This window comes from Somniosus microcephalus, chromosome 31, assembly GCF_052327205.1.
Source record: "Somniosus microcephalus isolate GS21.2 chromosome 31, FLI_Smic_1.0, whole genome shotgun sequence".
In the NCBI taxonomy this organism is placed as follows: Eukaryota; Metazoa; Chordata; class Chondrichthyes; order Squaliformes; family Somniosidae; genus Somniosus; species Somniosus microcephalus.
Window position 1 is genome coordinate 20,445,778 of NC_141017.1, and position 15,682 is coordinate 20,461,459.

The following is a 15,682-nucleotide window of genomic DNA, read 5'->3' on the forward strand; positions in this document are numbered from 1 at the left end:
ATCTTCAACCTCAACTCCACTTTCCCGTCCAATCTCCATATCCCTTGATTCCCTTCGAGTCAAAAAATCTATCGATCTCAGCCTTGAATATACTCAACGACTGAGCCTCCACAGCCCTCTGGGGTAGAGAATTCCAATGATTCACCAGCCTCTGAGTGAAGAAATTTCTCCTCATCTCAGTTCTACAAAAATCCGTTCAATTTAAATGACACCAGCTTTTTATTTCAGATTTATTTTAAACTGAATTCAAATTCACAAACTGCCCCGGTGGGATTTGAACTCATGTCTCTGGCTCATTGGCAGCGTTGGCTGTGACTCAGTGGGTAGCACACTCGCCTCTGAGTCAGAAGGTTGTGGGTTCAAGTCCCACTCCAGAGACTGAAGCACATCAAGCTAGGCTGACACTCCAGTGCAGTGCTGAGGGAGTGCAGCACTGTCAGAAGTGCCGTCTTTTGGATGAGACGTTAAACCGAGGCCCCGCCTGCTCTCTCAGGTGGATGTAAAAGATCCCATGGCGCTATTTCGAAGAAGAGCAGGGTGAGTTATCCCTGGTGTCCTGGCTAATATTTAGCACATTGGCTGTTGCATTTCCCACATTACAACAGTGACTCCACTGAGGCCGACCCCTTATCCTGTGACTGTGACCCCCCTGGTTCTAGACTCTCCAGCCAGGGGAAAGCAGCCTCTCAGCATCTCCCCTGTCAAGCCCTCTCAGAATCTTATATGATTCAATGAGATCACCTTTCATTCTTCTAAACTGCAGCAAGCATAGGCCCATTCTATTCAATAACGAGCGCCCTCCCGTATTACATCATCCCCCAAATTCAAACTTACCCCCCACGCTGTGTGAGTGTGCCCCAATGCAATGTGCATTTACCGGGGACCCTTCAAGCACTGAGCCAAGGATCTGAAGGGACAACAGAGGAGTTGTAGGAACGATCGCCGTGTAGGTGGGAACTGGGTAAGGTGGGTGAATTTACATGAATTTATTACAAGCGCCTAAACGCTTCCCTTTTTAATTTGCTGAGGAAACCCCACTGCAGTATTGAAAAATTACAGCTTCCACCAAAATAAACGGTGACTCATTAATGATAATTAATGACTGCAAATGTCATCAAGGCACCCTCCCCTTTAGCTTAGTCATTGGCTGACATCGCCGAGATAGAGGGAGCTAGAGTCGGTCGGATTGGTAAGGCAACAAACCTGAAAGCATGATCTGTGCCCTTTCAGATAAGAGGGAAAGCAGTCAGTGACAGGAGAACTGCATGCAAGGGCAGGGAAGGACAGTTCAGGAGCAGTGTGTGACCATACAGTGTGAGAGGGCTGTGTTGCTGCTGTCTACCGGAGTTCTGCTGTTTAATATGAAGAGCAGGCAACAATCTGCATTCACGGAATCCAGTCCATTCTCTTTCTTGCTGGGTGAGTTTGACAAGCCCACTGTATACTCGATACAGAGTCAAAGATTGTGATAACCACTGCTTAGCCTCTCTGTCCTCTCTCTTCCTTTCTGCTTCTGTCTCTCTAATCCTATTTCCTTTAGGAATTATCCATTTCTAATAATTCTCAGCGTTATCCTAAGCTCTGGAATTCTCTCCCTAAACCTCTCTGCCTTTCTTTCCTCCTTTAAGATGCTCCTTAAAACCTACCTCTTTGACCAAGCTTTTGGTCACCTGCCCTAATATCTCCCTATGTGGCTCGGTGTCAAATTTTGTTTGATAATCGCTCCTGTGAAGCGTCCTGGGGGGCGTTTTACTATGTTAAAGGTGCTGCATAAATGCAAGTTGTTTTAACTATTTCGGTTGGTGTGACTATGAGACTCGGGAAAGAAAGTGTCTCCTTGTGTTAAATACACTGAGGGGGCCATGTCTGCTGTTTCGTTGTCAGTGCTAATACCTCTGTGTAGAGACACCCATCACCTCTGTTTGGGTAGAGCTGCTAGCGGGGATTTCCCCAGCGAATGGCAACACAGGGCATTAGAGAGGATGTTTGCGGGATTTCCAGCTAGTTTGGTAGAAGTTGGGTGGCACAGACATCAGGATTGCACATTTTTCTTGGGTGATCTCTGAAGCCTCGGCAATTATTTCGTTGCAGCGTGCGGGGGGCCAATGGATCTGGGAGTAAGAGACAGGAATGAAAATAATGAATGAAAACAAGGACGCAGCATTAAGGAAAATAAAGAATGAGGGAAAGAGCCGGGAGGAAAAGGAGGGAGTGAGGGGGGGAAAGCATATTAAAATGAAGCATTGCGGGAAATAGCAGAGGGAGAGGAAGGAACGAGGGGAAGAGCGGACAATGAGGAAGAGCAGAAGGAAAGGAAGGGAAAGAGAAGAAAGGAGGGAGAGAGCAAAAAAAGAAAGGAGAGAAAGGAGGGAAGCAGAGAGAGAGAAAAGAAAATCAGGATACACATAAAGACTTGCATTTCTATAGCGCCTTTCACGACCACCGCGCGTCTCAAAGCGCTTTACAGCCAATGAAGTACTTTTGGAGTGAAGTCACTGTTGTAATGTGGGAAACACGGCAGCCAATTTGCGCTCAGCAATGTGATAATGACCAGATAATCTGTTTTTGTTATGTTGGTTGAGGGATAAATATTGACCAGGACACCGGGGAGAACTCCCCCTGCTCTTCTTCGAAATAGAGGCCCTGGGATCTTTTACGTCCACCTGAGAGAGCAGAAAGGGCCTCGGTTTAACGTCTCATCTGAAAGACTGCACCTCCGACAGTGCGGCACTCCCTCAGCACTGCACTGGGAGTGTCAGCCTAGCTTGATGTGCTCAAGTCCCTGGAGTGAGACCTGAGCCCACAACCATTGAGGCTTGGAGACAAGTGCTACTTAATGAGCCACAGCTGACAATGATGAAAAACTGACTGAAAAAAGGTTAAATAAACAGCAGCAAGAAGATGTAAACAAATTAGGAGAAGCACTGTTACAGGGTTAACTATTAAAGCATAATTCTGGACCACGAAAGTGTAAGCATTCTTTTCTTGACATGAATTAGAGAAACTATTCCGGGAAATGATCAGGAAACACATGAATCGCACAGGAAGGGGAGTGTGGCAGGTCTGATATGGGAGCGCGGGGAAGGAGCAAGCTTTGCAGAATGCCATGATAAGCAAGAATATCATATTTGTGTTTCTTTTTGTTTGTTAATGATGCCTGGTTTAATCCACCCATACAACTATCGCTCTAACTCACCCGATAGACACACATGGGTACCTGAGTCACAACGTGAGGCACCAAACAATTTACTGAATGTGACCACATCAGAGTCTCACACTGCTTTTCCTTTATTTGATTTCTACTGTAAGTGCATGTTGTGTGAAAGCAGCCCCACACCGATAACCATCGGTGCAGCAGCAGTAGTTTTGACACCCTGTTACATACAGCATTACCTCTCCCCTTGAACACGTGTAGCATTCGGCCAGTTCCTTGCAATGGTATTTCACTCCATTCCACCAATTTAGAATTCTCTCCCCTCTTGCCCTGAAGCGGTTGGCTCCTTCCTTTGTAGTCACCCACCTCCACCTGGACCAACTGGGCATTTTTCATGTGTTGGCCCAGAGAGTGAGGTTTTTATTTTATTGGGATGTGGGCATCGCGGGCAAGTCCAGCATTTATTGCCCATCCCTAATTGCCCTTGAGAAGGTGGTGGTGAGCCGCCTTCTTGAACCGCTGCAGTCCGTGTGGTGAAGGTACTCCCACAGTGCTGTTAGGGAGGGAGTTCCAGGATTTTGACCCAGCGACGATGAAGGAACGGCGATATACTTCTAAGTCAGGATGGCTTGTTGGCGTGCAACTTGGAGGGAACTTAGTGGTAATGGTACTCCCATGCACCTGGGAGGTGCTGTCAAAGAAGCCTTGGCGAGTTGCTGCGGTGCAGCCTGTAGATGGTATGCACTGCTGCCACGATGCGCCGGTGGTGAAGGGAGTGGATGTGTAAGGTTGTGGATGGGCTGCTGATCAAGCGGGCTGCTTTGTCCTGGATGATGTCGAGCTTCTTGAGTGTTGTTGCAGCTGCACTCATCCAGGCAAATGGAGCGTATTCCATCACACTCTTGACTTGACGCATTGTGTATGGTGCAGATGCTTTGGGGAGTCAGGAGGTGAGCCACTCATCACAGAATACCCAGCCTCTGACCTGCTCTAGTAGCCATGGTATTTATGTGGACGGTGCTGTTGAGGTGCTGGTCAATGGTGACCCCCCAGGATGTTGATGGTGAAGGATTCAGTCTGGGTAAAATAAGATGGATAGAGGATTCAGTCTGGGTAAAATAAGATGGATAGAGGATTCAGTCTGGGTAAAATAAGATGGATAGAGGATTCAGTCAGAGTAAAATAAGATGGATAGAGGATTCAGTCAGTGTAAAATAAGATGGATAGAGGATTCAGTCAGAGTAAAATAAGATGGATAGAGGATTCAGTCAGGGTAAAGTAGGCTGGATAGAGGATTCAGTCAGAGTAAAATAAGATGGATAGAGGGTTCAGTCAGGGTAAAATAAGATGGATAGAGGATTCAGTCAGGGTGAAGTAGGCTGGATAGAGGATTCAGTCAGGGTAAAATAAGATGGATAGAGGATTCAGTCAGGGTAAAATAAGATGGATAGAGGATTCAGTCAGAGTAAAGTAGGCTGGATAAAGGATTCAGTCAGAGTAAAGTAGGCTGGTTAGAGGATTCAGTCAGGGTAAAATAAGATGGATAGAGGATTCAGTCAGGGTAAAATAAGATGGATAGAGGATTCAGTCAGAGTAAAGTAGGCTGGATAGAGGATTCAGTCAGTGTAAAATAAGATGGATAAAGGATTCAGTCCGTGAAAAATAGGATGGATAGAGGATTCAGTCAGAGTAAAGTAGGCTGGATAGAGGATTCAGTCAGAGTAAAGTAGGCTGGATAGAGGATTCAGTCAGAGTAAAGTAGGCTGGATAGAGGATTCAGTCGGGTTGCTGCAGGCCAAATTTAGGATTCCTTGGGAATGTAATGACAATTATTTCTCAAGAAGCCGGCAGTAATGAGATCATGACCATTGATCTGCTCTCATTTTGTGGTGGCGACAATCATTGATAGCCAGACTCGCAGAAAGAACTTTAGCACAGGACAAGGGGGCAGAATAATATGCCGAGTTTATAATCAAACAGTGAGCAGGGGCGGGTAGAGGCGGCCAGACTACAATATACTCTCTGTGACTGCGACATCATCCAACTCCCTTGATTGACTCGCTGCCAGGAATTCTATTGTCCTATTCGTCTCTCTGTAAAATTTTAATTGAGCTGTGTCACAGCTCGAGAAGTCACGCTTGAATTTGTCAGAGCTATTTGAAGCAAGGGAAAGAAGGCCAGTCTTTTCATGTTGCTCCTGTGTCCTCAGCTGAAACTGAAAAATTTACCGGCACCTCCGACTGCGATTTTCCTAACCAAACAAACAATTAATCCCTGATTGACCTCCGAATCTACCTAGGGCGCTCGGAGGGAGCAGCGGTTAGCAATAAAATATCGCAAGTGTTCCCTGCATCTCAGATTCCACATGAGCAGCACAGACCAGCTAGTCATACACACAAGAAAGAAAGACTTTCATTTCTATAGCGCCTTTCACGACCACCAGACATCTCAATGCGCTTTGCAGCCAATGAAGTGCTTTTGGAGTGTAGTCACTGTTGTAATGTGGGAAACACAGCAGCCAATTTGCACACAGCAAGCTCCCACAAACAGCAATGTGATAATGACCAGATAATCTGTGTTTTTGTTATGTTGATTGAGGGATGAATATTGGCCAGGACACCAGCCCCTGACTCTTCTTCGAAATAGTGGCCATGGGATCTTTTACATCCACCTGAGATCGCAGACGGGGCCTCAGTTTAACGTCTCATCTGAAAGAAGGCAACTCCGACAGTGCGACACTCTCTCAGCACTGCACCGGGAGTGTCAGCCTGGATTTATGTATGACAAGTCTTTGGCGAGGGACCTGAACCCACAAACCTTCTGACTCAGACGCAAGTGTGCTACCCACTGAGCCACAGCTGACAGACATCAAAAGGCAAGAAAAACAATCACTAGGGAGCGGAAATTAGAACAGAAAATGCTGGTAATTCACCGCAGGCCAGTCAGCATCTGAAAGAGAAAAGAAAGTTTAGTGTCAGCCGTGCCTCAGTGGGTAGCGCGCTCTCGCCTCTGAGTCGGAAAGTTGTGGGCTTTGAGTCCCACTCCAGCACAAAAGCTAGGCCGACACTCCCAGTGCTGTTCTGAGGGAGTGCTGCACTGTCGGAGGTGCCGTCTTTCACATGAGATGTTAAGCCGAGGCCCCGTCTGCTCTCTGTAAATGATCCCGTGGCACTATTTAGAAGAAAAGCAGGGGAGCCCTGGACAATGTTTATCCCTCAACCACGATCACTAAAACAGATGATGCCGTCGTTATCACATTGCTGTGTGTGGGGTCTTGCTGTGCGCAAATTGGATCCCCTTGCCATTGGACCAAGGCCTTGCTCTGTCAAGCCCGTGTGGTAGCTGGTGTGCAACGGCCACCCCACGTTAAAATAATTCACACACAGGCATCTTCCACCCTTTAAAATGAAATTCGGGACCTGGAACATCAGGACCCTCATGGACAACCTCAACAGCGACAGAGACTGTAGGTCCCGCATTGGACTCATCAGTCACCTGAGAACTCATTGTTAGTGTGGCATCAAGTCATCCTCGGTTCCGAGGGGCTGCCTAAGAAGAAGAGAAGAAGAAGAGGGTGCTGTCACTCTTGCAATGCCATTGGCGGTGAAGGGCTTTGGGACATCCTGAGGTCGTGGAAGGCGCTATAGAAATGCAAGTCCTTTCTTTAATGTTTCAGGTGGGATCCTGTCCTTGGGGTAAGCTGTGTTGCGGGTAGCAACTTTGTTTGCGTGCTCCTGCCGTTTGCTTCTGTTCCATATTTCGAGCCAAACTGGAAACAGGTAAGGAAGGTTATGCTGAGCGAAGGCAAAGCGCATACAGGTTGAGCAAGTCTTCCCCCTGAAACAGCGTCCCACCCAAAACCTTAACCAATCCTTTCACTTTCAGGCTGCGCACTTGCCCCTCCGGAGAAAGTTGCTGACTGGGATATTAAGCAAGACTGGGCGAGTTTAGCAAAGACCCGTTGAGCTAATTGTCACCTACAGCTGGCCTGAGATGTACAGTCGGCACGATGTCAGTTTCACTTTTACTGGCCCCGTCGGTTTCGTTCGCAGCGTTACACCATGACATCACCTCGGTCACGGTGGCGATACGGCCACGTACCGAAGGTGCCTGTAATCTGGTTGCTATGTAATGCAAGCTTGGATAGATAAACCAGTCAGCCATTAAATTGGGAATGGCAGGCGATGTTAGGGTCAAAGGTTTACAACGACTATTCCTTTATGTAGAATCATTGAATCGTAGATGGAGGCTGTGGTAAACCACTGTTTGTATTCCACTGTGTACATGCCTGGACTTGCCTCGGCTGACTCCTCCCACAAGTCCTAGTATAAAGGTGACTGCTCCCCAGCCCTTTGTATTCTGGACCGGTCGACCACTCGAGGCAGACCTTCATTCTTTTGTTAATAAAAGCCTTTAGTTACTCTCTTAACTCTCAGTCTTTTATGAGTAATTGATAGCGCATCAGAGGCCATTTGGCCCATCGTGCCTGTGCCGGCTCTTTGAAAGAGCCAATTAGTCCCACTCCCCTGCTCCTTCCCCACATCCCGGCAAATTTTTCTTTTTCAAGTATTTATCCAATTTCCTTTTGAAAGTTACTATTGAATCTGCTTCCACCACCCTTTCAGGCAGTGCATTCCAGATCCCAACAACTCACTGCATCAACAAATTTCTCATCTCCTCCCTTGCTGCTTTTGTTAATTATCTTAAATCTGCCGTCCTCTGGATCTGGCGTCCTCTGGTGTCCTCTGGATCTGGCGTCCTCTGGATCTGCCGCCCTCTGGATCTGGCGTCCTCTGGATCTGGCGTCCCCTGGATCTGGCGTCCTCTGGATCTGCCGTCCCCTGGATCTGGCGTCCTCTGGATCTGGCGTCCTCTGGATCTGGCGTCCCCTGGATCTGCCGTCCTCTGGATCTGCCGTCCTCTGGATCTGGCATCCTCTGGATCTGCCGTCCTCTGGATCTGCCGTCCTCTGGTTCTGCCGTCCTCTGGGTACCAACCCTCCTGTCAGTGAAAACAGCTTCTTCCAATCTGCCCTCTCAAATCTATATATACTCTATAAATCTATAAAAGTAGTTACTTATTTGCGATCTGTTCCATTCTCCATTGCGCTGTTGCTTTTTAAGGCTTCCCTCCCCCAGGCTGGAGCCCCAGAGTGATGGACTAACTACTATCAGCAGGGTTCAGAACATACCCCAGGGAGCTCCGAACCCCAGCCACCTCCACCCTTCCCCCACTGCTATGCTGTGCTGGACCCTATCAGGTCCAAAACTGACCCAGCATGAAGCACTGCGCTCCGCTGATAGAAGCCTGACATTCATGCCCCAGGCCCGCAGTGTCTCCGGGCTGATAAGAGAGGCAGTCTTCTGTTGCTCAATCACCTGCGCCTATCAGAAACTGGCAGCCCATTGCAAGGGCTCTCTCAACCCACAGCTGCTTCACTGTAGATGAGCATGGGCTGTCAAACACACGTCAAGCTCGACTCCTATCGGTACTGAACAAATGTGGCAATTCTAGGAAAAGGAAGGATTCTTAGTAAGAGTATCGCTCTGGGCTGTTTAATAGTTGAGTGGGCTGAGATCACAACTTGAGTTCTAGGGGGTCCATTTTAAACTAACGTGCCTACCGGGAAACTGACCTGATCGGGTGCAACGCTGTTTTTACACTTTGCCCGATTTTACTCACCATTGTAACTTAGAATCATAGAATGAAGGCACAAGTAAAGAGTGTGGTGGAATACTCTCCACTTGCCTGGATGAGTGCAGCTCCAACAACACTCAAGAAGCTCGACACCATCCAGGACAAAGCAGCCCGCTTGATTGGCACCCCATCCACCACCTTAAACATTCACTCCCTCCACCACCGGCGCACCGTGGCTGCAGTGTGTACCATCTACAAGATGCACTGCAGCAACTCGCCAAGGCTTCTTTGGCAGCACCTCCCAAACCCGCGACCTCTTCCACCTGGGAACACCACCACCTCCAAGTTCCCCTCCAAGGCACACATCATCCTGACTTAGAAGTATATTGGCATTCCTTCATCGTCGTTGGGTCAAAATCCTGGAACTCCCTCCCTAACAGCGCTGTGGGAGCACCTTCACCACATGGACTACAGCGGTTCAAGAAGGCGGCTCACCACCACCTTCTCAAGGGGCAATTAGGGGTGGGCAATAAATGCTGGCCTTGCCAGCGATGCCCACATCCCATAAAAACGAATACTTTTTTTTTAATCATACAGCACAGAGGGAGGCCATTCGGTTCTCCAATTAATCTCACTGCCCCCTGCTCTTTCCCCATAACATAGCATTTTGTTTTCCTTTTCAAGTACTTATCCAATTCCCTTTTGAAAGATTGTAGCCCTGAAATTAGGATCGGGAGCTCGCCGCGCGTGCAAGCCCCCGATCTGCACTCACCCTGCGCGCTGACATCTGAAGCCCGGGCCTGCTTGCATTTCCTGTCACTGGCCCGGCTCAGATGTCGGCGCGATGTGCTTACCTGATCCAGCGGCGTAGTTAGTGCGATGTGCCGGCTGGGATCAGGTGAGCACTCTGCAGCCAATCAGGGGAGGGGGAACTCATTCATGAGTTTGACAGAAAGAGCTGTCAAACTCATGAAAACTCCTGGCCCCAAAACACTACTTAAACCTGAAAGAAAATTTAAAAAAACATTGCACTACTTAAATGAACAATAAAGAACTCTGAAAAACTATTTTAAACAATAATTTTAAAATTTGAAAAACATTTTTTTTTTTTAAATCGGGCCTAAAACTAAACTTACCTTACTGTAAATTCTTTAAAAATAACAAATCTGTGGGAAAAAAATTCTCAATTGTACTAAAAGCCCACTTACCTGAAAAACTAAGTACTTACGTGTGGTTTTTCTATGCGTAAAGACCGGAGGCCTTTACACACGCGCAACTCTGAGGAAAAAAAAAGGAATTTCACTGCACACGCGCTGCCTGTGCAGTCGCACGCGTTCTGCCTCTTAACCCCTTGGGTCAGAGGACAGGAAATGCCGGTTTTCAGCGCATGCGCTGTGCATGCTGAAAACCGGCAATTCCTCCGGGCACACGCGTGAGTACCCCGTCCTTACTCACGCGTTGTGCCCGGAATTACTGGGCCATTATTGAATCTGCTTCCACCGCCCATTCCAGGTCATAACAACTCGCTGTGTTAAAAAAATGTTTCCTCATGTCGGCCCTGGTTGTTTTGCCAATCACCTTAAATCTGTGTCCTCTGGTCACTGACCCTTCTGCCACTGGAAACAGTCTCTCCTTCCTTACTCTATCAAAACCCTTTAGGATTTTGAACAGCTCAATCAAATCTTCCCTTAACCTTCTCTGCTCTCAGGAGAACAATCCCAGTTTCTCTAGTATCTCCACGTAACTGAAGTCTTTCACCCCTGGTACCATTCCGGTAGCACCCTCTCCCAGGCCTTGACAGCCTTTCCAAAGCGTGGTGCCCAGAATTGGCCATATTGGGCGGGGTGTAAACCCGCCGTTCCACCCAGTCCCACGGGATCCCCGCCCAGAGAGTTAGGTTATAATTAACCCCCCCAATGTTTGCTTTACTGCTGCGGAAAGTTTGCTGGAAACCGTAAAAGGGGAAGGCCAGACTGAAGGGGAAGTACTTATTCGAAGTACTTCTCTATTTTATACTGAAAACGCATGTGACCACAAAACTAGCCTGCAGCATTAAAAAATGTAAAGTATTGAAATAAGAAAGAAAGGACTTGCATTTATATAGCGCCTTTCACGACCACCAATGAGAAACAGGGTTAACGTTTCAGGTCGATGACCCTTCGTCAGAACTGGAAAAAGTTGGAGGTGGATCATCGACCTGAAACGTTAACTCTGTTTCTCTCTCCACAGATGCTGCCTGACCTGCTGAGTATTTCCAGCATTTTCGTTTTTTATTTAAAATTGGCCGTCGCTTATGTCGGACATAAAAACGATAAGCATTGACCATTAATGGCAATTTTAAAGCTACCGGTTATAGCGTCTTAAGAGCTCCTTTTATTCCAGGCAGAAACAGCTCACTAATTTGCTCACTAATTTGCTCACTAATTTGCTCATCAATTTGCAGCTCATTAAGGTGCACTGAATGCAAGAGCAAACATAAGTAAATAGCCTCTTGCATTGTTCCACGGAAGCTCAGCGTAAGCTCGAGGAACAGCACCTCATCTTCCGATTAGGCACTTTACAGCCTTCCGGACTCAATATCGAGTTCAACAACTTCAGATCATAACCTCGGCCCCTATTATATTTTTATATCTTTTATCCACACTTTTGGTTTGTGCCTTTTCCTTTTTTTCCTCTCTCTCCGACATGGCAGCTGTCTCTCACTCTGCCGGCGCATTTCACACTTCATTTAGAGCCATTGTTTGTTTCTTTACCTGTCCTATTACCATCTCGTCTCACCTTGAATATCTCTTAATGTCTCTTCTTTCAGCCCCTCCCCCATTTCCCAGCCTCCAAACTGCCTTTTGTTTCATTTCCTGCCTTTTCTCTCAGTTCTGACGAAGGGTTTCGACCCGAAACGTTGACTCTGTTTCCCTCTCCACGGATGTTGTCTGGCCTGCTGAGTGTTTCCAGCGTTTTCTGTTGTTGTTTCGGATTTGCAGCATCCGCAGTATTTTGCTATCGTATAAGTAAATAGCACCTCGTTAATGTCCCTTACAGCACTGAAGGAGGCCATTCAGCCCATCGTGCCACTGCCGGCCTCTTTGAACGAGCTATCCATTTTTTCCAACTCACCTGCTCTTTCCCCGTCGCCCTGCCAAACCTTTCATTATTAAATAGATAGTCAAGTCCCTTTTGAAAGTTACTGCCAAACAACCTCTGGCACTGAAAATTCACTTTTACAAGTGTGGAGTCTCATTCTTTCGGCTTCCAGGAGGCAGCCACTCAATCGGCCTTCTGGAAGGACGTTCCGTGACCGCCTCATCAGACTGCGGTTCGAATGAATTAAACCCCAGATCCCGTTGCTCACCACATCCCCATCATTTCATCCCTGTTACAGGCCACATCACAGCGCAAAGTGGAAATGAGACACACCACAAAAGAATCCAAACTGAATGAATAAATTTATAACTAATCAGTGAACACATATTTACAACTAAAATATTAACTATTCCCCCTTGTGCAATCCCTCAGTGCCTCTCGTTACGGTGCCTTTGCCTACTCTAGTGCTCCTAAGAAGTGTTGGCCCAGTGGCCGCAGCAGGGCTGGTGGAAGGCTGCTGAGTGTCCGTACGGGAGACTTCAGATGGCCTTGCAGGACGCCCTCGACCAGCTCTGGGACTGGAAGGCCTGGCTGTAGACTGCACCACCTCAGCATGGGTGGCAGCAGTCTGGGCTGGCTGGGTGACAGGCAGCGACAAGGGCAATGGCGGAGTGGCAGTGGTGGGAGCAGGAATGCTGTCATCCTGAGAGAGAAGAGCAGGTTCCTGCTCCACTGACCCACTGCCACTCCCCCAGGGCAGCACTTCAACATCCCTAGCACCCTGTTGGAGCACAGATTGCTGGCCTGCTGCGACACCGTGAAAGCCCCAGTCGACGGTGGTAGACCCAGCCATGATGGCAGCTGTCAGAGCTTGCATGACATCAAGCTGAGACTGCATGAGAGCAGTCCGAGATTGGATGCCACCAAGCATAGACTGCATTACAGCACTAAGATGTTGTGTTGCTTCTGCCTGTGCTGCAATGGAAGCTGCCAGATCGCCCATCACGCGCGGCATCAGGTTTGGGTCCCCATGGTCTCTCTGGGAGTCCACCATCCTTTGCAGATTGGAAATGATGGGCTCCATGGTATGCGCAGAGCTCTGTGCAATGTTGGAGGCGAACTCCTCCACACTCCTTATCATTGCCAAGAGGCTCTTGGGCACCCTTGCCATTGCACCTATCATCTCCACGTGCATGCCCATCACCCTTCTTCTAAATGCCTCCCCATCGAGGTCCTCATCTGAGTCCTGTGAAGCAGAACTCGCCCTCCGGGGAGCTACCCTTTCCCCCTGGCCTTGCTGTAGCCCACTCGTCCCCGGTGCCTCAGCCTATGCAGATCCCGCTACTATACTAGCCTCTAAGGAACGCGTAGTGCCAGTATCTGAGCTGGTGCCTGCGGGTGAGACAAGCAGTGACGTGGTATCTTCTTCCTCCTCCTCTTCTTCCTCCTCACTCTCTATGGGTGCCCTCAGGGACAGGCTGCTCAGGTGCTTGCTCATTATCTGAAAGCATAAAGGCACAAGAGATGGGTTAAGGTGAGGGGAGGGGGGCAGGAGGGGAGAAATGCATGCATATGATTAGCTGGGAAGTGCAAAATGCTTGTGGTGTGAGGGGGAAGTGGGATGTGAGAAGAAGGACTAGGGAAGAACATACCGTTGTTGTCCCCATGGGGGTCAATGTGGCCGGTTGACACGGCACCCAGCACCTGGCACCCAATAATCTGCAGCACTCTATTTTCCAGCGCAGACAGTGGTTGGATGTCAGCTTGTCCCCCGTCTGTGCGCTCCTACTCCCTCCTGCTGTGAGCCACCTTGGCCTGCAAGAGAAAGGAAAGTGTGTGAGTGAGTGCGGAGCAATGTGTTTGGGTGATATGCCTAACATAGTTGAATAGCTGTCATTGTGTGCAAGGTGAGATGTGGGTGTGAGTGTTCATAGGTAGAGATTGTTGGTGGGTGAGTGCTGGGGGGTGTGGTGCTTTGGGCAGTGTGTGGTTCAGACAGTGGTATGTAGCATTTGTTGAAGCATTCACTCACACTGACCACCCGAGTGAGGTTGTTAAATTGCTTCCTGTACTGTGTGTGGATCCTGGGGACCACAGTGCTGCCCGAGGCGTGCTGCCCTACCTCCCTCCACATGGTGCAGAAGACTTGCGGCGAGGGCCTCCTGCCACTTGCCGAGTAGAGCACCGCCCTCCGCCTCTCCACAGCGAACACCAAAGCCTCCAATGCTTGATCACAGAATCTGCGGGCTCTCTCCCTGGGACGTGGATCTGCCATGAGTACAGCTGCTTCAGTCCTCCAGCTCCTTCTCCTTGACCTGCTGCTGCTTGCTGAGGCAGCTGCACAGCCAGCAATGCTGAGAATGGGGTGCTGCAGCATCAATGAACCTCCCCTTTAAGAACTGGAAAAAGCCTGTGGCAATCATGATTTGCGATTAGACTGCACCTGATATTGGTCCACCCTTTAAGTGTAACGCCAATGAGCTTGGGCTTTAAGACTTGAATTAGCACTCCATTCATTTCTTTGAGCAGTGAGCATGAATTTTGCGTGCAGTCTAAAGCATTAGCGCCTGGCGCTAATTCTCCAACTTTGCTAATTATACTGCCCTATTCCTGGGCTATAATGAATTTCTTGCCGCATTTTTTAGTTTTTACTTTATCTTTCTGTCTCTTTTGTCTCTCTCTCTTAATCCAGTCTCTTTCCCTCTCTTTATTTGGCTTCCTACACCTGATTTGTCATTGAGTTCACTATTCTGACACTTCCTGCTTCAGACTCTGCGCTGCCCATTGACGATTGTTCGATCTGATTGGTTAAGGAGATACACAGTTGCTTGCCCTGTTCACTAAGGTCCCGGATGCCCTGTAAAGGGCGCTGTGCTGTTTGGATGTCTGGCTGACAGCAACTTGGTGTGCAGAAGCCCATCTATCTGATCATGCACATGGAAACATGCTTATGTCGTCAGTATGCAAAAGCTATATTCTGGTATTCACAGAAGAAGTGGTGACTTTATTTTTGGGAATTTGCTTTATCAGCACCTCCCAAGGTTATTTTAAGTTTCCATTCTTGTGAAGCTGATGCTGATATGAACCATATTGCTCAGATTATGTACAACATGTATTGTGCTGCTGGCAGATCTTGCAACAGTGCAGATCCATTATTATCCAACCGACAGACCCCTGAAAGGTCTCAGCCCATTGCTGAGCGACTGACTAATCCAACAGAATTGCAAACCCACTGTTGTACATCCCACTAAGCCCATGACAGTCACAATCCATTGCTGAGCAACTGACTGACTGAACAAGAAAGAAAGAGCGAGCCTTTAATCTCCATTTATCTCTCGCCTTGTTGCATGGTCCCAGAACATCCGAAACAATTCACAGCCAATCAAGTACTTTTTGACGTGTTGCCACCATTGTAATGTAGGAAACATTGCAATTTACGCACAGCAAGGTCCCACAAACAATAATGAGATCATCAAATTTTATTGATATCGGTCGAAGAAATAAATGTTCAAAAGAATGTTGGACACGACTCCCCTGCTCTTCTTCAAATAGAGCCATGGGGTCTTTTACATGCACCTGGGAGAGCAAACAGGGCCTCGGCTTAACGTCTCATCCAAAGGACGGCACCTCCGACAGTGCAGCGCTCCCTCAGCACTAAGGAATGCTGCACTGTCTGAGGTGTCTCCAACAATGCAGGCCCGTTGCTGAGATGCTGACTAACCTGTCAACAGTGGGACTTCATTGCTATGAGTCTTACTAACCCCATGGCTGTCTGAATCCACTGCCGAGTGAGTGATGAACCCAATAACC

The 15,682-nt window shown here is 48.2% G+C and overlaps 1 protein-coding gene across 2 annotated transcripts in view; it reads left to right on the forward strand.

The window, feature by feature from the left end:
• The first annotated feature begins 1,166 nt into the window (after positions 1-1,166).
• The window catches only part of LOC147097612 (adhesion G protein-coupled receptor E3-like), a 76,499-nt gene continuing 61,983 nt past the window's right edge, over positions 1,167-15,682 (forward strand). Inside the window, exon 1 of one of the 2 annotated variants that reach the window (XM_085971583.1) lies at positions 1,167-1,419. In XM_085971583.1, coding sequence (XP_085827709.1) covers positions 1,266-1,419 — 154 coding nt within the window. In that variant the 5' untranslated portion in view covers positions 1,167-1,265. The remainder of the gene's footprint in view (positions 1,420-15,682) is intronic. The other variant, XM_085971582.1, reaches the window with a different exon arrangement.